At 39.5% G+C, this 25,492-nt stretch overlaps 1 protein-coding gene across 1 annotated transcript in view; it reads left to right on the top strand.

The window, feature by feature from the left end:
- Positions 1-25,492, top strand: part of pappaa (pregnancy-associated plasma protein A, pappalysin 1a) — a 132,798-nt gene that overhangs the window by 82,420 nt on the left and 24,886 nt on the right. Inside the window, exons 16-27 of the mRNA XM_071205085.1 lie at positions 4,349-4,532; positions 4,817-5,018; positions 7,169-7,403; positions 8,017-8,164; positions 8,429-8,544; positions 11,091-11,162; positions 12,146-12,244; positions 12,436-12,491; positions 20,825-21,059; positions 21,673-21,820; positions 22,085-22,200; positions 24,741-24,811. Coding sequence (XP_071061186.1) covers positions 4,349-4,532; positions 4,817-5,018; positions 7,169-7,403; positions 8,017-8,164; positions 8,429-8,544; positions 11,091-11,162; positions 12,146-12,244; positions 12,436-12,491; positions 20,825-21,059; positions 21,673-21,820; positions 22,085-22,200; positions 24,741-24,811 — 1,682 coding nt within the window. The remainder of the gene's footprint in view (positions 1-4,348; positions 4,533-4,816; positions 5,019-7,168; positions 7,404-8,016; positions 8,165-8,428; positions 8,545-11,090; positions 11,163-12,145; positions 12,245-12,435; positions 12,492-20,824; positions 21,060-21,672; positions 21,821-22,084; positions 22,201-24,740; positions 24,812-25,492) is intronic.

Genomic DNA, 25,492 nt, shown 5'->3' with positions numbered 1-25,492 from the left:
TCTGTGTAGAATGCAACATTTTGAAGCAGGTTTTATTGCCAGCAGTATAACCCAGTTGGGTAATACCGTATAAACTGTACAACTGCAGGACAGAATCGGGCAATTAGTACATTCAAGATTTGAAAGAAATAGTGGGCACTTCCATTTAAGATGATATAAAGAAAATGTGCTTCCTGTCGAAAAGTCATTATAATTAGTTGAAGCCAGTAGTCAATCGATCTGTCCAGATTCTCAGGGTACATCTAATCTCTTGAGCACATGAAATGATAGTTGATAACCCCATGTAACACCAAATGTAATACAGAAACAGTCATACCACCATTTTCTTCCCTTCTTAAGTATACTGTAGACGCACGCATGCACTCACATATGCATGCACGCATATATACAGTACACACAGATACACACACACGCACGCGCGCGCGCGCGCGCGCGCGCGCACACACACACACACACACACACACACACACACACACACACACACACACACACACACACACACACACACACACACACACACACACACACACACACACACACACACACACACACACACACACACACACACACACACACACACACACACACCAGGGTTGAAAAGTGCAGCGTGAAGCACAATCTTGTCTCCTTTCATTAGCCAATTACATTCTTGTTTCAGTGATGTCAAAGCGGTTCTGGGAATACCACCTTCTTAGATAATGTTATCTTCAGAACAAATCTGTTTCGCTCACTTGCTTGATTTGTATATGTTTGTTTCATTGCTGTCTGTTTCTCCTATCTTTCTCTCTCTTTAAAATTGGGAACACTGAGTGCTGGCACTGAAAAAGAGGGTTTTTTATTTCACATAGAATGTTCCTTTAACAGGCTCTATATGTGCTTTACAACTGTCACCATAGCACCATCAAACCCCCATTATCTGCCAAATACATGATCGCCCATCCACTTTCTTTTAATGACCTAAACACCCTCTTTAGATATTATCAAAGCAGGGGTGAAAATGTTACACACATTTATAAAACAACTCCTGTTACATTTCAGCCAATACATTCAATATAAATTAAAGGGCTATATACGGTAATGAGCATATTATTTTGATCCTATTAATTTCAGTTGGCAGTCAGCCTGCGCAGATAAAGACTTTTACTGTCCCTCCATGTTTTATGGCCACCCAATTGCAGACGTCATGATGTTCTTACAGTATGCATGCTTTTTCTTCCTGTGAGCTCCAATTATCTCTCAGTCCAAAGGATTTAAGGAAGTGTAATAGAAATACTTTGGAAATCAACCTTCATCAAAGCAATGGCCACAGAGATATAGTTAAACTATTAGACCTTATCTCAGGTTTACATGCTTCCTAGCTAGGAAGTAAAGTAGTGAACCTATCAAAAATACCTAAGGATGTTTTGCTATAACTTTAAACATTGTATCATTAGTCTTGAGTATTTAAAGTTGAGGGAAAAAACTAGATTTCCAAGATTCAAAATTAAGAAACGGTAACATGTTTGTAATAGTGGCTCCAGATGTCAGTTGTTCATTTAGTGATATACTAAACATGTTTAAAAAATGGTGGCACATTATGGGAGCTAAAGACCCCTTAAACTCTGCTCCACTTTAAGGTCAATCTTGCTACCTTTCCTTCCCCCCAGTGCAGTGAGATCGTGGAATGGAAATCTTTGTGAGTAATCCTACATTTAGCACAGGAAGAGCCCTTTAACATTGTCACCCTGTTGAGTTAGGATGTGACTGCTCTCTGATTTAGCCAGGCCTCTCCTGATTGGACGAGCATGTGGATACACATTTCAGTGTGGTGTAGTCAGAGCATTAGGGCAATCCTTTCACTCCATGTTTGCTCAAAGAAATTGTGTGTAACCTTCGGTTGTATCAACAATGTGAAAATAGTTGGACTCTTTAAAAATGTGGTTAATTGTACATTTTCATTACTCAATGAGTTAATCCACTCATAATAACATAAGCTTTATGATGGTGGTTTGAAACACATCCAATCTGTGTAGGCTGACGTGGTTATCAAATGAATTTTTTTTTTTAAATTAACACACCAAGAATTGTATGTACCTAGAAGCATGTCTGCTTCTGAGTACTGTTCGATTCTTGGTATCACCGAACCACACTTCACTGTTTTCAACACATTCTTTTCCACATTTCTTTCAGGTAACAGGCAAATAAAACCTCTGCTTCTAAGTAAAGCTACATTTTATTTTCTCCAGCACTGTTTCATAAGGGCTTTTCCATGAGGACTAAACAATACTGAATTATACTCAATCACCTAAGGAGCACTGATGTAATAAATCTACCTAAGAATGTTCAACTCTGTGTTATTGCTATACTTTTTCTACATCCTAATGTGAATGCCATTCAAGCTGAAGCAATAAAGGAAGAGCCTGACAGTCTGTCGGTTTATTTGTCTGTTAATCTGCTTGAATTAGGCATCGTAGCCAAAGGTTGTTAAATTGCTTCTGTAAGAGAAATAGTCAGCTGTAAATTATTTTACAGGAAGGAAAATTCCCACACATCTACAGTATACACACAGTACACACACAGGAAAACAACCATTTATACTATTTAAGCACTTAGGAATACATGCTTGATTAAATGTGAAAACAACTCATTGCAGATGTACGTAAATGTAAATGTGTTTCTGTGAGTGTGGATCCGTCTCTATTCATTTAACCACACTTTTGCATACCCACGTTGGGCAAAACTTGTAACTGAACACACGCATACACCCATTTCACAAACTTACTTAACATTCCATTTGCACACATATTTACAGTCAGCACATTAACACCAAATGGATCCTTCCACATTTCTTCCATGCAGACTTTGTTCACATCCTCCCATCACGATTGACTCATTCAACTCTACACCCAGTCATTTTTCACCAGGCACTCACATGCGATGCATATGTTACTTTTGTTGGATATCCAAATATGAAAGGAGCATATTTACTTTAAGGGAACTTGATACTGTTATGCAGTATCATATAATGGAATCAAGATGAAAGAGAGAGAATACAATTAATTAATAGATATGTAAAACTAACTAAGTCCAGCTTGCGTGGCCTTAATGTTTGGACACTCTTTAAAACAATGTGGATAATTAAGGTTAACCATAACTGGGGTAGACTGTAAAAGTCAAAATGATTGAGCTCTTACAGCTTTGTTGTGAGGTTTCTTGGCCCAGCATTCCTCTTGAGTACATGCTGTTATTCAATGGCAGAGGATGAAAACAGCTGAGGTTTGGATAATGCAGTGGCTTCCCATTTTGGTCTCATATATCACTTACAGTACGTACAGGAAGTCTCTCTGGTAAAAAAAAGGTCAGATATAACAGATTGTCATTTTGAAATGTTTTGGAACAATTCTAGTTGCCACTTCTGTTTCCAGGGACAGTAAACTATCAAATCCCTAATCCTAAATGTTATGTTCTGTTCACAATATTTTCATCATTGTTGATCGGGAATTGTTGTGACACATTGCGTCACAGCTTTCAGCAGTAACATGGAGGGCCTTGTTTCAATTATTGTGAATGTAATGGATGTTCATTTGTTATACCAGGTTCTCACAGTGTCCATTTCTTGCAGATTTGTTATGTTCTCCCTACGTTTGGATTTCCTCAGTGTTCTCCAGTTATCCCAAAAAGCATTGGAAAAGTTGTATTTTGATGTTAACAACAGCTTTATAATTTACTTCTGTCAATCACTAAGTCCTGCATTTACCAAGCCATTATTTATATTAGCTAACTTTAGAGAAAACTGCCTTAGCAGTATTCTGTCTCCAATGATGTGCCTTACTTTGTTTTTTCCATTGCATTTGTTTGATAACATGATTAACTATAATTTGTCACATATACAAAATGTCAACCTTTCATTGAATATAATCACTTTCTTAGAATCACGATTACACAGAAACTCATAAAGATGATACTTCTACAGAGGTTGTAACTCCAGCTGTGGAAGATCCCTTTTCTCCTCTCTGTTGTCAATCTGTTTTGTGTTAAGGCTGAATGTGCAGTTGTTGGATATCACATGTCTGAGTTGCATGAATTGACCTTACAAATGCTATCAGCAGTTATTGAGCTGCTGGATAGCCTGTGAGGCTTACTGAAATACAGTAAACCAAGCCTGATCAGGCGTTATTAGCTACACTGATTGGAAACTTGATGGAGTATGTGCTGAATTGCTATATTCCTTTTTTGTCAGGTAAACATTTCAATAATCTGTCTGGGACATCAATCTGTTAATGCGCAAAATAATATAGTGTCAAAGCACTCTCATGCATATAGCCGACTTTGCCTACACGTCTGACTCTCATCACGTCTTCTTTTCCAGTCGGACTCTACAGTGACTATTACGTGTGCAAATGGGAAGTGGAACAAACAGGTCTCATGCGAGCCTGTGGACTGTGGTATGCCAGACAAATACCATGTCCATCCTGCCCATTTCAAGTTCCCTGAAGGCACCACCTATGGCAAGAAGATCACCTTTCAGTGTCGAGAACCTGCCCAGCTCGTAGGTGAGATGCAAAGTGGTGCAAGCTCATGCAGAGAAAGGACATTTATGTTCAGGTTGATACCTTTGGAGTCCATGATATTAGATTGAAAGGTTAACAGATGATTATTTTTTATTATTTTCTTAACTGAATGTCAGGGTTACACGTTTTTTTCTAATGATCTTATTCACTTTCATTTCAGTCTCTTAATTGTCCATCAGCTTAATTTTTTCTTCACGCTACTTTGATTCCAATTTATTAACCAATTACATTTTTTTCTCCAATTTCCTCTACCCCTTTCTCCTCAGGTACAAACAACACCCTTACCTGCCTTGAGGACGGCCTCTGGTCCTTCCCAGAGGCTCTTTGTGAGCTCCGCTGCCCAGCCCCCCCTCCTGTACCCAACGCTGTGCTGCAGACCAAGCGCTGCAATGAGACAGGCCTCAAAGTGGGATCGCTCTGCAAGTACAAGTGCAAGCCAGGCTACCATGTCACCAACAAACCTAAGAGGTAAAGAACATTTGATTTTTTGTTTTAAAGGTCACCTATTATCCAAATCCAATTTGTCATGTATTTTCATGTGTCCCCTCTGCGTTAAGAGATTCTTAAAGTTTCAGGAAAAAAGATTTGCTCATTTTGTCCTGATCCATTTATATAAAAATCTGTCTAAAAATCAGCTGATCAGATTTTTGCCACTTTATGATGTCATAACGGGATTTTGGCTTGTGTTACCATTAGCCAATAACCAACCAAGGTAACACCCCCCCACCTTATCACCTGAATCTCCTCCTATAGAGCAGGGGTTCCCGAGTGGGGGTCGCGAGATTATTACAAAATTTAAAAAAAAAAAAAAAAAATCTATTTTTTAAATTATAATTAATAATAACATGTGCATAGACATTTTTTATGGGCGGACTGGCCACCTGTATAATCCCCGCGCAGCGAGGCTCCCCCCGTTGATAATCCACCAGCGCAACTTTTTCATACCAAGGACCACTTAACCAATAAAAAAACACTCACGGACCACGTAACTCCACAAATATCCAAAAACAATAGGCCTGCTTACCACTCCAACAGTACATAACAGCATAATAATGACAGCTTCTCTATATCGCCTCGTTCACACAATAAATCAACAATACAAATACAACTACAGATTATATAGGCATTTAATTCAAATGCGATTTAAAATGCTCACAGGTTTTACACCTCTTATTAAATGTAGACTACATTTATTAAGGAGTTTATGTCCGAGCCAACAGACTCACAGATCGTTGGCTACTGAGAGAAATGCAAAATACACCGCATGTAGTACGACACAAACCTCCGCTGTGGATTTTCAAAACAAAATACAGTAAAACTATGGTCGCAGGCCCAAGTTTAACTCTCTGAGGTCTAAGCAATTTTTTTCACATGTTAGGCTCGCCTGGGCGTTTTTCTTGTAAAAATGCTATTAAAACATGAACCTTGCTGACCATCGGGCTGGCCTGCATGGTTTACCTACAAAATCAAAATTAATGCAATTTATGCAGCCCCAACAACAGCCTCTGATCATCAACAGACTTCATGCAATGCTTCATTGGATGTATTTATTAGATAATAATCTCTCTCTCACTCCTAAATCTACTTTCAGCACGGATACATGTTCATAAAATACATCCATTGTTTGTTCTATACGCTTCTTGAAATCCTAAAAAACACATCGTTTTTTTTCTAGAACAGATTACAAATTGGCAGAAAATGGTACAAACAAGTGGCAACATGTGTGACGAAGGTGTTGCGCTGGGCTATATCACGCAATCGAAAGTGAAACTTAAGCTTGCTCCATTGAGATATTCCCGCGAATCCCCCCCCCCCGGTTGAAAGGGTTCGCCATTGTCTGGCACTGTTATTTTGGGGGTCGCGGGCTGAAAAGTTTAGGAACCCCTGCTATAGAGCACCATTAGGCGCTTTCACACAAAGATCTGGAACTAGAACTTTTTTCGGGAACCTTTTCACCCCTTTTTGCTCGCTTTCGCATTATTAGCATTAGCATTAGCCCAGTGCACCAACGGGAGTTGTGGGAGCGGTGGAGTGATGAGGAGGTGTCGGTGCTTCTGGCGATTTACCCGGGACTTCGGGTGGCAGTATACGCCGTGAAGTTGTTTGCAGCCTGCCAGTAAACCCAAAGCAGAAGAAGAAGAAGTGACGTCAGCGGCTTCATTTGCGTAATCCTCCCTCAGGGACTTATTCCGGTGTGAACGCGATCTACTAGATAGTTCAGGAATTAAAGAGTTCCGTTCCGGGGAATTAAGTTCCGGGAAATTAAGTTCCGGGAACTATTCCTGGGAAAAATTTGGTTTGAAAGCGCCTATTGTGTTCTTTTCAACCAAATATCTCTCAGAGGGGTGTTGGGAGTGGCTCCTTATTTTCATCTAAAGTAACAGACACAGAATCAGCACTTTTGGAACAGGGCTGAAACAGATGGGATTATGGGATGCTACAATGTTCTGTTTGTATTTCGAGCCAAACACTTCAGAGACATGTTCTCTGCATATCTGAGACCTGTAATATATTGATGAAAAACAGTATGGGGACCTTTAAGACATTTTCTGAACCTATATATAAAAACCTCAATAACACCAAACCCACAATTTTAAATGTTAATCACTTCTTTACAGGCGTGCATTTAAGAGGCAGTGCACAGAGGATGGCAGCTGGCTAGAGGGGGCATGCGAGCCGGTGACTTGTGATCCCCCACCTCCCATCTTCCACGGCTCCTATCACTGTACTGATGGTTTCCGCTTTGACAGCGTTTGCAAACTCAACTGCTCTGATCCAGCCGGTAATGCTGCTATCGCCGCCACAGGAGGCTCTGCCCATACGGTGAGGCTGCTGCACGCTCCATGCAAGCAGGTCTGTCCATCTCTTTCCTCTCGTTCTATTCTTGCTTTACCTATTTGTATGTCTTCTTTTTGTCGTGTGTATACAAAGTAGACATTCTCTCTTTTTCCTCCCGTTATTGCATCCTTACAGTGGATTATTATTAGTGGCATAATGGTTTAGAAATATATAATCGTAATACAATTTCTAATACTAAAAATGCATAATACAGTCATGGTAGCTGATAATAAGATGCAGAATTATTGAGAAGATATGTTCTTCTCAAATGCACTCACTGTCCTCGCCGTCTTTTATCTGATACTTCTTAGACTGCCCTCAATTACTAAACGCTCGTCTCTGCCTGCCTGATTTCTCCCTCTCTCCCTTAACCCTACTCAATTTGACTCCATGCTAATTAGATTGCTATTGATTTGCAGAATAGTCTTGATGCCACAGACATTTTGAAATGTATACACCTTTTAATCTGTTCTGCCTCTAAGGCGTTGTGAGTTGGATGCATGATAAAAATTGGATTACATTTCCCCCTTTGCAACGGGATGCCATCTCAATGTCCTTGGGCTGCTTGTGTTTGCGTGTCATTGTGAGTGTATAATTGTTTGCCTGTCAATATATGTGTTGTTTTCAGGGTGCTGCGTTCAACGTGATCCGCTGTAGGAAGGATGGAAACTGGACAGGGTCATTCCGCCTATGCCCACACAGCAAAGGCCAGTGTACTTTACCTCAAAACCTCCATCACAGCCTACAGTACTCCTGCAAGCGAGGACACGGCATAGGTCAGTATGCACACATGTACTGTTGTATCATAAGAATTCAGTCTTTTGTACTGCTGATGTCATCTTTCATTGTTGTTTAATTAATTTACAAATGATAGTCAACAACATTTTAAACCATTCTAATGTGACCAAGCACTTTGAATATCATACAATATCATAAACATTGGAAACGTATTATTTGGCATACCTTTGATCTTGTGGTGTTTTGTTAATACTTGTATTGTTTTTTGAGTGTCTGCCTAACTCTTGCTCACACACACACAGGTGAAGAGTGTGAGCTGACGTGCAGAGAGAGTAGCGCCGATGTGGTGATCCTCCCTAGCAACATGACGGTGGAGAGTGTACTTAAAGAGCACTGGAGGAACCCGCACAAAGTCAAGGTAAGTTTGTACGATAGTTTGTGTCCACTTCACAGCTCTGACAGACGCACTTCACAAAGTTCTGCGATCCACAACTCTCATGTAAGGAATTTCATGTATAGTGTCTACATCCTGGGTCTATTAACCACAATACAAAATGCCAGCATGGCAACCCTGCAAACATTTGTGATATATTTGTAATCTTTTATGTGGAAACAGGCTGTCGCACTCAATGTGAAATTTCAACTACCTCCTTAATTCCCAAAGATGCTTTGCAGCTTTTTTAGGTATTGTACTGTAAGTATATTAAAGTTTTCACAATACAGAACTGACTCTACTAACACCACCACTGTGAAGAATTTGCAAAACCGTTTCCAGTCCCTGTCATCTTAAATAATTCCAATTTTCAGAAATGAACCTACGGCGCTCACTGGTTAATTACCTTGATTTAGATATACCTTACAGCTACAGACTGTTACTGATTATGACTATTTGCTTAAACTGACATGTAGCAAAATACAGGAGTTAGGGGTTATTTTGGGCAAAGGTCATTAAACACAGAACAGTACACCTTGTCCCTGTGGGAGTGCCATTGAGAGCCACCCCATCCCCTATGGTGTCATTTAGGAGTATACACACCTATTCTTCTAATTTCACGCTCCCCTTTTAACTTGATTAATGTTAATGATGTGCAATTTATTTTAAGTGTTTTCGTCAACTTAATACCCTTTTAGCTGTTGAGTCAGAGAAAGATCTTAGCATCAAGATTTGCAACCAGAGAAGGAAAAGAGAGAAGTAAAGGAACACGTTGTATTTTGCACTGCATTTTTTCCCCTACAACTCTTTTTTGTTTTTGTTTCAGTCACACCGAGTCAGCAGCCTTTGTGTGGTTGATGTCGGGAGAGAGGGGTGGCTTGGGCCACGTGGACATTAAATGATCTGTTTTTCATGGATTTGTGTAATTGATATGATTTGTGCTCAGTGGTAATTTGAGACCTGAAGCTAGGCTGTTGGGGGCAGTGAATAGCACATGATAAGTCAAAGTAGTGTGGGTGGTGGGGTGAGACATCCACCAGTGTTAAGAGGTCAGAAGAGGAAGAATTGTTGATGATATTGTGTGCTTAACCGGTCCGTGTGCACACCAACACACACACACACACACACAGCTTTCTTCCAATATTCAGTGAAATGATTAGCAGAGAGAAATGTGCCTTCATTTGTAATACATTACATTTAGAAGATATAAGATACAAGGAATGCACAGGGCTGTCATGAAAGGGTATTAAGAGACAATAACAAGAGGTTGCTATGGTGAAAAAATAAATCAATCATGACATGTGCTTACAGTTGTAGTAATAAGTTGGAGTAGACATCATAACATACTTCTAAACTCCCCTCTATGTTGAGATTCTTTATACAGTGTCTAAAAGAGGATTAATGTCCCCAAGTGCACTTTCTAGTTCTACTTTGCTGAGTTGGAGGTGAGCATAATGCCCACCTTAATAAGTGATGTTGATTAATTGCCCTTAAACTAGTTGTATTTTGGTTCTTAGTGTGACCCACTTAGAATTCTCCCTTGTTTCCCTACCTCCACTTCCTCATCTTCTTTCTTTCCTATCCCTCTATCTCTAACAACCCCCAGCACCCTCCTCCCCCTTTATCAGCAAAATTACTCTGTCGGGCTTGCTGCAGAATTAGTCATGTTCTACATGACATGACCTCGTCTGTGATAGGGAGCTGAGATAGGGATCTAATTTTATGTGGTATCAGCGCCCGAGGAGGCTTCAGAGGGTGAGGATCCTATACGTAGTTAGGGGTGAGGCCAGGCCACGATCATGGATTATCATGATTTACGGCCTTGCTGAGGGAGGAAAAAAAGAGTGAGAGAGAGGGGAAGAAAAGGGGTTTCTGGATGACATCATACACTGCATGGGAGAAAAAAGAATAAAAGTACAGTAGTTGCAAAAAGTTTCACCTATAAAACAAAATAATGTGCTTAATCTTCCATCGTATAGGGACTAGCCATCAACGCCCTCCATACAGAGAAAACGTGCATGCACACCAAAGATCTTCCTATGCAGTACTATGTCGCAGTAGTAAAACGACTACACTCCAGTTGCCCTCAGATGCTATGTTGTTCTTTCTCTCCATCATCAACCCCCCATCTTTTATTTTTTGCATTGATTTGCTGACTGCACTGAAATGAAAAATACCTTAGTTTGCAGCAACAAAAGAAAAGCTCGTCAATTTTGGCAGATATTGGGACACAGGGGTTCTGAAAATGAACCATCTAAGGTCAGTCAGTCCATTGTGGTGGATGACAGTTCTGATCATGCACACTACTATCCAAGTCTGAGGTCATACTTGTGCTGTACACAAAAGAGTAAACTCATTTGTTGTTCATAACTGCCCCTATGCCTAACAAATACACTATATGAAAACAACACAACAACAGTGCACATGTATGTATTTTCATGTACCTACAGTTAATGCATTTGCACATGCCGGGACACATGATATGCACAGTGCGGCCCAAATAAACCCCCAACTTCTATCTTATCTTTCAGAATATAGTCTGTACCATGGGACTCAAATGGTATCCACACCCAGAATTGCTCCACTGCATCAAAGGATGTGAGGTAAGGGCTCAAACTGAATTAGATTGTTGTTTCTGTCTTTGTTTGTGTGGAGTAATAGTCTCATCTATCATATTAGACATAAAGACTATTTCTTCCATCAGCCTTGATCTCAAACCTTAACGAGTGATTAGATTTTTTCTGATATGATATGTTGCCGTATTTCAGTTTAGATGCTTATAGTGGCCCAAATAACAGTTTTGTCTGCTTTTATGATAAATATACATATTTATTAATGCTTATGAAAAAAAACATTGACATGCTTGTCTGTTCAGATTTTTGTTGTTGAAATAGCAACCTCATGGACAAGGAAAAAGTGACAACAAGAGGTTACAAAAGTTTGCTTTTATACAAATAAATCTTCATTTTAGTACCCCTCCAAAGTTAGTTTAAGTTAACTGTATTCGCTGTGCTTGGCAAGTGGAATTTGGCTATTTAATGGACTAATATATTGGCTAGTCATGTAATTTACTATTGTGTTTATAGGTCATTTTCCAGGTAGGGCTTGATCAGTTAATGCTTTGCTTTCAACAGGCTAACTGCTGTTGGGATTAATTAAGAATGTATTAGTGTTTTACCACACTGCCAGTAGCTATTCACATTTGTTATTTCTGAAGCCAGTTGCTGAGGACAACCTCCTGATTGGTAACCCAAGTGGAGAGGGTGGGTCCAGCCCAATAAATCCCCTTATTGGAGTGTTTTGTGAAGTGAACAGTTTATGGTATTATTACTCAGTTTGATTTACGGTTCTGGCCCACTAAGGGCTTAAAAAGTCACATTGAAAGATGAGGGAAATTTAGTGCGTGAGATTCATCAGCAAATTTATCCAGAGACCTCTAAAAGGCCCTGAAATGCTCAAGAACACAAGAACAAAGGCCGTATTTGGTTATTCACCTTTTCACCATTATGAACCAGTTTAAAGGTGGCACTTAGATTGGTTAGTGTTTTTCACTAAATTCCCACTCTTTCTGATCCCTCTGGTATAGCCATTCATGGGAGACAACTACTGTGATGCGGTCAACAACAGAGCCTTCTGTAACTATGATGGAGGAGACTGCTGCCAATCCACAGTCAAGACCAAGAAGGTTAGTGGCATGCTCATAATATACCTCACCCATCACACAAAGAGATGTTCTTGGACACTGAGTCAGTGTTTGTTCCCCAACTGGAGACACACAAAGCTTAGGCTAAAATCCCAACTCCTGCATGGGATCCTCTCCGCCTTTCGCTGTGCCGATCACTCTCAGTCTTCATTTTCTTGCTTCCATGCATCCAGTGGAAATTGCCATTATCAAGCTTTGACATTTATATGATAATGACCTCTGACACAAGGTAAGGATAACAAAAACCACAAATGAAAATACTAGTGAAGCCTGCAGTATTTCACCTCATGGAACATCGCTAAACAGATTCTTCCTTTCTTGCTGTGTCCAACCTTACATTGCTGTTAGATAGATTACTGACACTATATCCAAGTCTGTGGGCGTTTTCAGTCTTCATCAATAGTCTTTGTTTTCTGTCAAATGATGTTTCCTGATGTGAATGATGTTTGTATTTGTTTTTGTTTCCCTGGGAAGATTCATTACACTACCTAACATGTTGGTGATGTTGTTGAACACATTCAGCTGAGCATACACAAGTGTGGTCGTCCTTATGGTAGTAACACTTATTTCAGGGAGGTGCAGTGGCTCTTTCCAGCTATCTGCTGGCAGAGGAGTACATTGTAAGTGTATTGTAGCTTCTGTGCAGCAGCATCTGCTTCTCTGGCCTGGCCTGTTTCTGTGAATCTGGCGAGGGACTTTAGTCATACTCCTGGCATATCCATCTGTAAGTCTGGCTGGATTTATATTGCAGTCTATGTGTCTCACTGGCGGTGTCAGTGTGTCTGACTAAAGAGCCTCTAATTTCCTCTCCGGGAAAAAAGAACATACCATGAAAGACTGTATGGAGGATTTTAGAAATACACAAATTCAAAAACTTTTGATAAAAGAAATGGATTTCTCTGAATTAAATATGTGCAATTCTTATGACATTTGAAGACAACACATTGTGTCTCCAGTGCTCCTTCGCTCAGGCTTGAAAAAAAAGGTGTGTCCAATTGTCCAGTGTAGTAATCCAATGTTGCAATCATTTTCAGCCACATGACATACAAAATGAGACCATTCGAAAAGAAAATGCTGAATTTGCACACCAATATTCTTATAAAAAATTGGAAAATAAACACTAACGTCCAATAAAATAAGGTGTGTCATACTTCCAGTGTCCAGTGTAATGATACAATGTTGCTTTTCAGTGTCAGATGACCGAAAATGTTGAGAAAAATGTGTTTTCAATTAAAAAAAATCTGAGTTTTGAATTTGTTTACAATATTTACTTACTTTATTTCAATATATTAAACCATACCATATATAATATATATTATATCATAAAGAGTCTTTGATGTTTTATCAATCAAAAAAGATTACATCATGACTTCTCCTGACTGTTCTTTCCCAGGATTGTGGGTTAACCCGGAAGTGTAAAGCCTTCCAATTTTGATCTTTCAATACTAACTTATGTGAAATGGCCTCTAAGCTATTGGAAAGCTTTCAATGTGCACAGTTTCGACTAGAGGCCACGTTATTCTTGGCCAGTCGATATACAAAATATGTACTACACAACAAAATTATACAATATCACTCAGACATCTACCATGTGTCCGATAATTTGAACGTTCATTTGCGTTACGAGTGAGGTAGTGATGAGCCAGGTATGTACAGAAGTTAGATCACTTAAAATGCCAAACAACTAGTCCTCATGTATTTGATTGCACTGCACTTCTATGATCATAATAACCCACCTTGAGCCAGAAAAAAGGTGCAGATGATTTGTTGTTCTCCTATTCATAACTTCAGTATCAGATGTTGGATATTGTATCCTAAATTCAAAAGCAGCAGGAAAGTCGCTAAGTAGACCGCTGGGAAAATGACCTCACTCCTGAAGTGGTTTCGCTGCTGTTGATTGACGCTATCTCATCTCCACATCTTCTGGCCCCAATCCAGTGTGGGAGCTCAGCCAGAACTTGCATAACTCACTTTTATTGACAGACCCTGATGGGAGGTTAGCCTCCATTAAATTACTGCAGCAACATGATGTTGAGCTGTGTGATAGGTGAGCAGGCCATTGGTCTTGTTATAGTAAAGATTTGTTATGTTGTACATCAAAGACATTGACATGTTTGGTCCACTTCCCAATATGGGGGTAGAGATAACTTTGAATATCAGTGGAGACATTGGTCTAAGATAAGCTATTATGCTAGTTTTTTTTTTCTACAAAACAAATATCTGTTTTTTGGTGATCGTTTTTTGACGTGCACCTTATTTTCTAGAATGCGTGACAAAAGTGAATTGCTAACGTCAATTTGCAGGCTCAGGCTGCCAGCTGCTCTCAATCAAACATGGGAACACCACCTCTGTGGCTGAGAGGAAAAGGGATATTTCTCTTCTGTTTTTCTTCCTTTTTCATAAAAAAAACAGTTGAGAATAAATTGAAAAACATGTTGACATTATTTTACTGCATTAAAGGATGACTGCATGTGATTTCAGTTGGACTTTAATTCTTGTAGAATAATCTGGACCAGGTTACTGCTGCTGTATTTCCAAGCCAAGGATGCTACAGTAGCCTACATGCCAATGGTCAATAGTAGTGTCTGCAACACAGGTGTTAGCAAGTTTGCTAAAATAATAACTACAGGCAAATGGAGGATCAAATTACCTATCTGGTACTAACTTCTGTCACAGCGGCAAAGACAGATTGGGTGAAGAGAAGTTCAATTCCAACTAATGAAATATTCAGAGTGGCTGTTAAAGTAAGGATCATACTGTAGCTGTGCTTAGGAACTTCAGGCTGCTTGTCCAATTCTGCTTGAAAGTATTTTTGCCCTGGCATTATTTCAAGAAAGCAGTCTGGCTGATGTTTTTCCACAAATAAGTCCCCTGGAAACTATTTTGGAAAGTTTAGAAAAATTCCTCTGAAAGAACCAATCATAATTTGATTTATCAGCTGCCAGAAGCAAAGGGTGAGGAACGTAAGTGGATGAGAACCAAAGAGGGAAACACTTTGGAATTAGGCTGATATGTGAAATCGATATGGGAACAGAGGAAAGTCAGATGTTTGATATAATCCCTTTTGTGCCTGTTAGTTTGTTGAGCCTATTGCCTTATTGGGACTGGAACGGGTGGCGCAGTGGTCTGTGCGTTTGATCATCAGATCAAGGGGGTGTTGGGGAACTCCAGTTCGAAACCTGCTCCCGCCCCACTGCGTCAGGCCGTTGTGTCCTTGGGCAAGACACTTCACCCGATTTGCTCCTGTGGGTATTGTCCACAGTAGATGACCATTACATGTATGATCTGTATGTGTAATGTGTATTTGTAAAGCGCTTTGAGAGTCTTTGATAAAGCGCTATAATAAATATAAGGATTATTATTATATTATTATTATTGTTGCTTAATGCCTATACAGTTTAATTTTTTTATTATCAACATCTAAATTAAATCTGTATTTATGAGCATTTTAGTACTTGGTATTTGCAGATTATTATTGTAAATTATTATAACCCTATTATATACTTTTTTTCTTAGAGTTGTATTTTCCAGCTAAACATCAAACATGTATGCAAATGTCAGTTAATAAATACAGTTGTTTGTGTATTAAAATATTTTAATTGTTATAGTTTAGCAAGAGACCTTTGGAATATTTTATTCTGGGCTTTACCACAGTCACATAACTTACTTCACTGCCACCAAACAAAAGGTGGACTCATGTTTGGCCTGATGATATTTTGTTGTCCCATTTATCCACTTGTTAGCAACCTTCTTTATTAAGACACAAACATTTGAAAACTCATTAGGATCCAGGAACACAGCGCTAAAAATATCTTAAGATTGTTAGAATGTTAACCACAGTCTCTTATTATACTAAATGAGACTACTCAAATTCATTAAACAAAACACTAGTCCATCTAACAAAAAATTGCATTCAAAAAGCACATTGAGTTATTCCTTATTCTGGCCGCACTCTATTGTATTGGACTGCAATAGTTTTAGATGGTTGTCCCTTATAACACAACATTAAACAACAAAAGACCCATGTAAACCTCTCTCTCTGTTCCCCCCTTATCCTGTCATTCACACACACATTCTCATTCAGTCTTTCTCATACCCATTCACTATTAATCTCATTCACATTATCCCAGTTATGCTCACTCACTCCAGTCCCTCTCACACTCTCACAAATACACACAAGCATGCAGCACATGAACAGACACAGAAGACACTGGTGTTGTTAACGAGAGGTCTGGTGACTCAGTGGGAGTCTTGCTCAGTGTTGTTGTCCCCAGTGTGTTGTGACACAACATGTGAGAAGAATACTACGACATAACTCATGCACACACACAGACACACCTCATTTGTCCTCTGACATACAACATTTTGCATCTATGCCTATCGTCGTCATGGATTGCACTTTTTATAGTCAACATGTTATAATCCTTAGCTGTCTCTCTTCTAATTGTGTGACTCGTATCCCTTTGTTCATACATCTATTATGTATTTTGTCTTCTGATGGAAGGTATAAAAGACGCTGATGAAACAACAAGTCCTCCAACTCATACGACCAAATGGGCCGATTGTTCGGGCCCTTATTACGACCAATATGTCGTTTGTTCAAGCGCTTAATACGTCCTATAATTACGTATTAAAGTTTTCGCCCTCTAGTGTTCCCGTTGAATGCTAACGTTACAGATGGTCGTTTATTGACAAATAACCCTCTCTGTAAAATCCTAAATTGTAGGATAGTTTGGCCATTAAAACGCTTTTTGATTAGATTTCTAGCGAGAAGTGTATATTGTACTTTTAGAATCCACGTCCAGTCGATATGTAGGATCTATAGTTTGATAGATATTACGAAGATGATTTGAGGTATGCGGCAGCCTCCATGTAAACGGGTTGAAAACAGTATTTCCGGTCTCCACGTTTTCAAAATAAAACCAATGATCAAATGATTTAACAGTGATATCTGCAGCAGTGGCGGTTCTAGACCAATTTGACTGGGGGTGCCACTGGGGGGCCAGTTATTTTCTGAGGGGGGCACAATAAATGCAGGACGAAAAAGAGAACTAGACAGTATGAAGTAATTGCGCATAAGAAAACAATGCAATACAGTTATTGGTATTTGTTTCAGTACACTTATTTATTTCAGATAGATCTTATAGTTATTACTGTTAGCTTCAGCTTAAGTTATCGTGCAATGTTTGCACTAACACCATATTTATATAAAAATAAAGGCAATGAACAGTTACATCTCTACTTTACATAAGGGTGTCTGCACAATCTCACATTACAGCAACAAAATCCTGCGGTTTTTGGCAAACCGAGTACCAGAAAATATACATTTAAAAAACAAACAAAAAAAAAACGTTTCATTGTTAGGGGGGCCACAGGGGGGTCAGTGTTAGGGGGGCACTGGCCCCCCTAGTCCCGCCCCTGATCTGGAGTACTCATCAACTAAAAAACATCAGTGTATCCTTGCTAATTATACGATATTTATTGGTTTAAATTGTGTACAATGCTTTTGTGTTTTTCCTATAGGTTTTTCTCTTTCGATTCTGAGAGACACCTTTCTTTTTTCAGAGGTTTTGATAGGCTAAAACTAATTAGCCGCAATGCATGTTGGAAGATGGTGCTTATGCGATATGAAATCGGAAAAACATTTTTTTTAAATAAAATAATACTTTATTCCGAGTGTTCTTGCTTTTCTCTTTGGAAGTCATCACATAACGGCATTGTAATACACGGTTTAGCTGCATTAAATATTACATATCTGCGGTAGATATGTATTTATAGAGCCCTGATCAGAAGACCTTTTGACAAACTGTAAGAAATGCCGCCAAAACTGAATACGTGACGTGGATCATAAATATATTAGCAATTAAACAACATCTTCCATTTCTTTTCACACAATACGTCTCCTTGCAGTATCAACACTAATTCGGCTGACTTTTATATTTGATCCAATTGGTAGATAGGTTATATTTACACCATAACAGTGCACAGCTGATAGAAAGGGACTTGTAGTTTTTAAAGATATTATTTACTACCTTTCCAACTCCTCATGCAGTTGACTGTTACAGGTCTATGACAGGTTCATGGTACAATGCATACGCTTCAAATCGAGAGACTGAAAACTGTATTTTCCTTTGCCGTTCTGTTTTTAATTTCAAAATAAAGTTAATAGTCATATTATGTTTGATATTATTATGTTTTATTAACTACACCACTGGTTTTTTTAACCCGCACCACCTAGTGGTTAAAGCACGTTATTGAATTTTGTTGTTGAATACCTTTGTATTTGATGAAAACATTTAAATATAAGAGTAGCCTACATACAAAATTAGGGGAAAGTAGAAGGCATGATAGAAATATAGAATAGAAAATATCAAGAAGATACTGTAGTGATCTCTACAATAAAACAGTTTAGTGCAGGACCTCCACAGATATTAACAGGAGGATGTGCAAAACAGACAAACTAATAGAGCTTTATTTAAACATTAAAGAATACTTTAAGTTAAGGTCTTCTTTGAATAAGAAAAAAACGTTGGGGTTATCCATAGATAAATATGACGTCTGACAAAGTACTTAACGTCCAATATATTGCATAGTTTATTTTGGCACTTGACAATCACCTTCCCTGAATTTGACTCAGGTGTAACTAAAGTCTGATTTAAGGGTTGTTTATATTTCACATCATTAATCAGAATCTGCAAAGTAACTCAAATAAATGTAGTGGAGTAAAAATATTAGGTAACCTCTGAATTGTAGTGGAGTAGAACAAAGTAGTATGCTGCTGTAACAAAAACATTTCCCAACTTGGGATCAATAAAGTCTATCTTATCTTAAGATGAGCCATATTTGAAAAATGTGCCTCTGAACCTTGACCAAGTGCATGTTTCAGGCTTATCAATGAGCAAACAGGAGGGGTCACAGACATAAGACCAGCTGTTAAACAAGCTCTTCTGACCTTAGGTGGCATGTGGGTATATTGACCATTTATTAATTAAATATGTTTTACATTTGATAACACAACTGTGTTTCGTATCCCCTACACCTCCATGGGTGTACACAGTTTAATATTGGCAACTTCTAATTGTGGAAATCGAAAACGTCTTATCAAGAGACGTGCCATAGAACATGTTGCGAAAACACACAATAGCCAGCATGTGTAGTTCTTGGGGGGGGGGGGGCTGGACACGTCCAATTCCAGTTTTGGAAAGTCTGCCAATCAGTCATCCATCATCATCCAATCACAGGGCTTGATGACTAATCACGAGGTTTGTAAAGCAAGGTGGGTGTTGTAGTCCCAAACGATAGCTGGGGATTCTGGGTAGTGTAGTGTCTTCTGAAAACTGTAGTGTCTAAATTCAATATTGTGCAATTAACAAGGATAAACTGATGTTTTTTGTGGATGAGTAATGCAGATATCACTGTGTAATCATTTGATAGTGAGGGGAATATATCCGGTTTTTATTATGAAAATGTCGAGACCGGAAAAACTGTTCTCATTCATAACACTCCGTCGATGTCTCACTATGGGATGCGCCTCATCGCGGAGCAAACAGAAGCATCAATCTCATTACGCCAATCCTGATTGGCTGGTGATCTTGACGTCAGCGTCAGGGAATCCACCCCCTATAAGTAGCTTGCGCTACGTCGCATGCGTCATTCAAACACCTCTTCTCGCTTCAGAGCACATCTCGATGGTAGCCGGGCTAGCTTAACAGTCCACAGACTGAACCCAAAGCTAACTTTCGGTCGACGGGCGCTCGCCGGCTACTCTTCTGCTTTGCAAGAAGACGTTAATGCTAACACACCAGTTAGTATTATAATCGACCTCGCCGTTTATTTCCTCGGAAATTAAGGTAAGGTTGTGATTTGTTTAAGCTAACAACACACCTGTTGATAGCTTGCTTTCCCTCACTACCGACACCACGGTAGCGAGGACGTTTTTTCTTTTCTCTCACAGAGGAGGAAAAGATTAAAAAATAGTTACTATTCTAGTCGGTGCTTCTGGCGATTTACCCGGGACTTCGGGTGGCAGTATACGCCGTGAAGTTGTTTGCAGCCTGCCAGTAAACCCAAAGCAGAAGAAGAAGAAGTGACGTCAGCGGCTTCATTTGCGTAATCCTCCCTCAGGGACTTATTCCGGTGTGAACGCGATCTACTAGATAGTTCAGGAATTAAAGAGTTCCGTTCCGGGGAATTAAGTTCCGGGAAATTAAGTTCCGGGAACTATTCCTGGGAAAAATTTGGTTTGAAAGCGCCTATTGTGTTCTTTTCAACCAAATATCTCTCAGAGGGGTGTTGGGAGTGGCTCCTTATTTTCATCTAAAGTAACAGACACAGAATCAGCACTTTTGGAACAGGGCTGAAACAGATGGGATTATGGGATGCTACAATGTTCTGTTTGTATTTCGAGCCAAACACTTCAGAGACATGTTCTCTGCATATCTGAGACCTGTAATATATTGATGAAAAACAGTATGGGGACCTTTAAGACATTTTCTGAACCTATATATAAAAACCTCAATAACACCAAACCCACAATTTTAAATGTTAATCACTTCTTTACAGGCGTGCATTTAAGAGGCAGTGCACAGAGGATGGCAGCTGGCTAGAGGGGGCATGCGAGCCGGTGACTTGTGATCCCCCACCTCCCATCTTCCACGGCTCCTATCACTGTACTGATGGTTTCCGCTTTGACAGCGTTTGCAAACTCAACTGCTCTGATCCAGCCGGTAATGCTGCTATCGCCGCCACAGGAGGCTCTGCCCATACGGTGAGGCTGCTGCACGCTCCATGCAAGCAGGTCTGTCCATCTCTTTCCTCTCGTTCTATTCTTGCTTTACCTATTTGTATGTCTTCTTTTTGTCGTGTGTATACAAAGTAGACATTCTCTCTTTTTCCTCCCGTTATTGCATCCTTACAGTGGATTATTATTAGTGGCATAATGGTTTAGAAATATATAATCGTAATACAATTTCTAATACTAAAAATGCATAATACAGTCATGGTAGCTGATAATAAGATGCAGAATTATTGAGAAGATATGTTCTTCTCAAATGCACTCACTGTCCTCGCCGTCTTTTATCTGATACTTCTTAGACTGCCCTCAATTACTAAACGCTCGTCTCTGCCTGCCTGATTTCTCCCTCTCTCCCTTAACCCTACTCAATTTGACTCCATGCTAATTAGATTGCTATTGATTTGCAGAATAGTCTTGATGCCACAGACATTTTGAAATGTATACACCTTTTAATCTGTTCTGCCTCTAAGGCGTTGTGAGTTGGATGCATGATAAAAATTGGATTACATTTCCCCCTTTGCAACGGGATGCCATCTCAATGTCCTTGGGCTGCTTGTGTTTGCGTGTCATTGTGAGTGTATAATTGTTTGCCTGTCAATATATGTGTTGTTTTCAGGGTGCTGCGTTCAACGTGATCCGCTGTAGGAAGGATGGAAACTGGACAGGGTCATTCCGCCTATGCCCACACAGCAAAGGCCAGTGTACTTTACCTCAAAACCTCCATCACAGCCTACAGTACTCCTGCAAGCGAGGACACGGCATAGGTCAGTATGCACACATGTACTGTTGTATCATAAGAATTCAGTCTTTTGTACTGCTGATGTCATCTTTCATTGTTGTTTAATTAATTTACAAATGATAGTCAACAACATTTTAAACCATTCTAATGTGACCAAGCACTTTGAATATCATACAATATCATAAACATTGGAAACGTATTATTTGGCATACCTTTGATCTTGTGGTGTTTTGTTAATACTTGTATTGTTTTTTGAGTGTCTGCCTAACTCTTGCTCACACACACACAGGTGAAGAGTGTGAGCTGACGTGCAGAGAGAGTAGCGCCGATGTGGTGATCCTCCCTAGCAACATGACGGTGGAGAGTGTACTTAAAGAGCACTGGAGGAACCCGCACAAAGTCAAGGTAAGTTTGTACGATAGTTTGTGTCCACTTCACAGCTCTGACAGACGCACTTCACAAAGTTCTGCGATCCACAACTCTCATGTAAGGAATTTCATGTATAGTGTCTACATCCTGGGTCTATTAACCACAATACAAAATGCCAGCATGGCAACCCTGCAAACATTTGTGATATATTTGTAATCTTTTATGTGGAAACAGGCTGTCGCACTCAATGTGAAATTTCAACTACCTCCTTAATTCCCAAAGATGCTTTGCAGCTTTTTTAGGTATTGTACTGTAAGTATATTAAAGTTTTCACAATACAGAACTGACTCTACTAACACCACCACTGTGAAGAATTTGCAAAACCGTTTCCAGTCCCTGTCATCTTAAATAATTCCAATTTTCAGAAATGAACCTACGGCGCTCACTGGTTAATTACCTTGATTTAGATATACCTTACAGCTACAGACTGTTACTGATTATGACTATTTGCTTAAACTGACATGTAGCAAAATACAGGAGTTAGGGGTTATTTTGGGCAAAGGTCATTAAACACAGAACAGTACACCTTGTCCCTGTGGGAGTGCCATTGAGAGCCACCCCATCCCCTATGGTGTCATTTAGGAGTATACACACCTATTCTTCTAATTTCACGCTCCCCTTTTAACTTGATTAATGTTAATGATGTGCAATTTATTTTAAGTGTTTTCGTCAACTTAATACCCTTTTAGCTGTTGAGTCAGAGAAAGATCTTAGCATCAAGATTTGCAACCAGAGAAGGAAAAGAGAGAAGTAAAGGAACACGTTGTATTTTGCACTGCATTTTTTCCCCTACAACTCTTTTTTTTTTGTTTCAGTCCACCGAGTCAGCAGCCTTTGTGTGGTTGATGTGTCGGGAGAGAGGGGTGGCTTGGGCCACGTGGACATTAAATGATCTGTTTTTCATGGATTTGTGTAATTGATATGATTTGTGCTCAGTGGTAATTTGAGACCTGAAGCTAGGCTGTTGGGGGCAGTGAATAGCACATGATAAGTCAAAGTAGTGTGGGTGGTGGGGTGAGACATCCACCAGTGTTAAGAGGTCAGAAGAGGAAGAATTGTTGATGATATTGTGTGCTTAACCGGTCCGTGTGCACACCAACACACACACACACACACAGCTTTCTTCCAATATTCAGTGAAATGATTAGCAGAGAGAAATGTGCCTTCATTTGTAATACATTACATTTAGAAGATATAAGATACAAGGAATGCACAGGGCTGTCATGAAAGGGTATTAAGAGACAATAACAAGAGGTTGCTATGGTGAAAAAAAAATCAATCATGACATGTGCTTACAGTTGTAGTAATAAGTTGGAGTAGACATCATAACATACTTCTAAACTCCCCTCTATGTTGAGATTCTTTATACAGTGTCTAAAAGAGGATTAATGTCCCCAAGTGCACTTTCTAGTTCTACTTTGCTGAGTTGGAGGTGAGCATAATGCCCACCTTAATAAGTGATGTTGATTAATTGCCCTTAAACTAGTTGTATTTTGGTTCTTAGTGTGACCCACTTAGAATTCTCCCTTGTTTCCCTACCTCCACTTCCTCATCTTCTTTCTTTCCTATCCCTCTATCTCTAACAACCCCCAGCACCCTCCTCCCCCTTTATCAGCAAAATTACTCTGTCGGGCTTGCTGCAGAATTAGTCATGTTCTACATGACATGACCTCGTCTGTGATAGGGAGCTGAGATAGGGATCTAATTTTATGTGGTATCAGCGCCCGAGGAGGCTTCAGAGGGTGAGGATCCTATACGTAGTTAGGGGTGAGGCCAGGCCACGATCATGGATTATCATGATTTACGGCCTTGCTGAGGGAGGAAAAAAGAGTGAGAGAGAGGGGAAGAAAAGGGGTTTCTGGATGACATCATACCACTGCATGGGAAGAAAAAAGAATAAAAGTACAGTCGTTGCAAAAAGTTTCACCTATAAAACAAATAATGTGCTTAATCTTCCATCGTATAGGGACTAGCCATCAACGCCCTCCATACAGAGAAAACGTGCATGCACACCAAAGATCTTCCTATGCAGTACTATGTCGCAGTAGTAAAACGACTACACTCCAGTTGCCCTCAGATGCTATGTTGTTCTTTCTCTCCATCATCAACCCCCCATCTTTTATTTTTTGCATTGATTTGCTGACTGCACTGAAATGAAAATACCTTAGTTTGCAGCAACAAAAGAAAAGCTCGTCAATTTTGGCAGATATTGGGACACAGGGGTTCTGAAAATGAACCATCTAAGGTCAGTCAGTCCATTGTGGTGGATGACAGTTCTGATCATGCACACTTACTATCCAAGTCTGAGGTCATACTTGTGCTGTACACAAAGAGTAAACTCATTTGTTGTTCATAACTGCCCCTATGCCTAACAAATACACTATATGAAAACAACACAACAACAGTGCACATGTATGTATTTTCATGTACCTACAGTTAATGCATTGCACATGCCGGGACACATGATATGCACAGTGCGGCCCAAATAAACCCCCAACTTCTATCTTATCTTTCAGAATATAGTCTGTACCATGGGACTCAAATGGTATCCACACCAGAATTGCTCCACTGCATCAAAGGATGTGAGGTAAGGGCTCAAACTGAATTAGATTGTTGTTTCTGTCTTTGTTTGTGTGGAGTAATAGTCTCATCTATCATATTAGACATAAGACTATTTCTTCCATCAGCCTTGATCTCAAACCTTAACGAGTGATTAGATTTTTTCTGATATGATATGTTGCCGTATTTTCAGTTTAGATGCTTATAGTGGCCCAAATAACAGTTTTGTCTGCTTTTATGATAAATATACATATTTATTAATGCTTATGAAAAAAAACATTGACATGCTTGTCTGTTCAGATTTTTGTTGTTGAAATAGCAACCTCATGGACAAGGAAAAAGTGACAACAAGAGGTTACAAAAGTTTGCTTTTATACAAATAAATCTTCATTTTAGTACCCCTCCAAAGTTAGTTTAAGTTAACTGTATTCGCTGTGCTTGGCAAGTGGAATTTGGCTATTTAATGGACTAATATATTGGCTAGTCATGTAATTTACTATTGTGTTTATAGGTCATTTTCCAGGTAGGGCTTGATCAGTTTAATGCTTTGCTTTCAACAAGGCTAACTGCCTGTTGGGATTAATTAAGAATGTATTAGTGTTTTACCACACTGCCAGTAGCTATTCACATTTGTTATTTCTGAAGCCAGTTGCTGAGGACAACCTCCTGATTGGTAACCCAAGTGGAGAGGGTGGGTCCAGCCCAATAA

The sequence above is a fragment of the Pseudochaenichthys georgianus genome, chromosome 12 (assembly GCF_902827115.2).
Source record: "Pseudochaenichthys georgianus chromosome 12, fPseGeo1.2, whole genome shotgun sequence".
NCBI lineage: Eukaryota > Metazoa > Chordata > Actinopteri > Perciformes > Channichthyidae > Pseudochaenichthys > Pseudochaenichthys georgianus.
The sequence above is the reverse complement of the archived record's forward strand: the minus strand, read 5'-3'. Positions and strand labels throughout refer to the sequence as shown.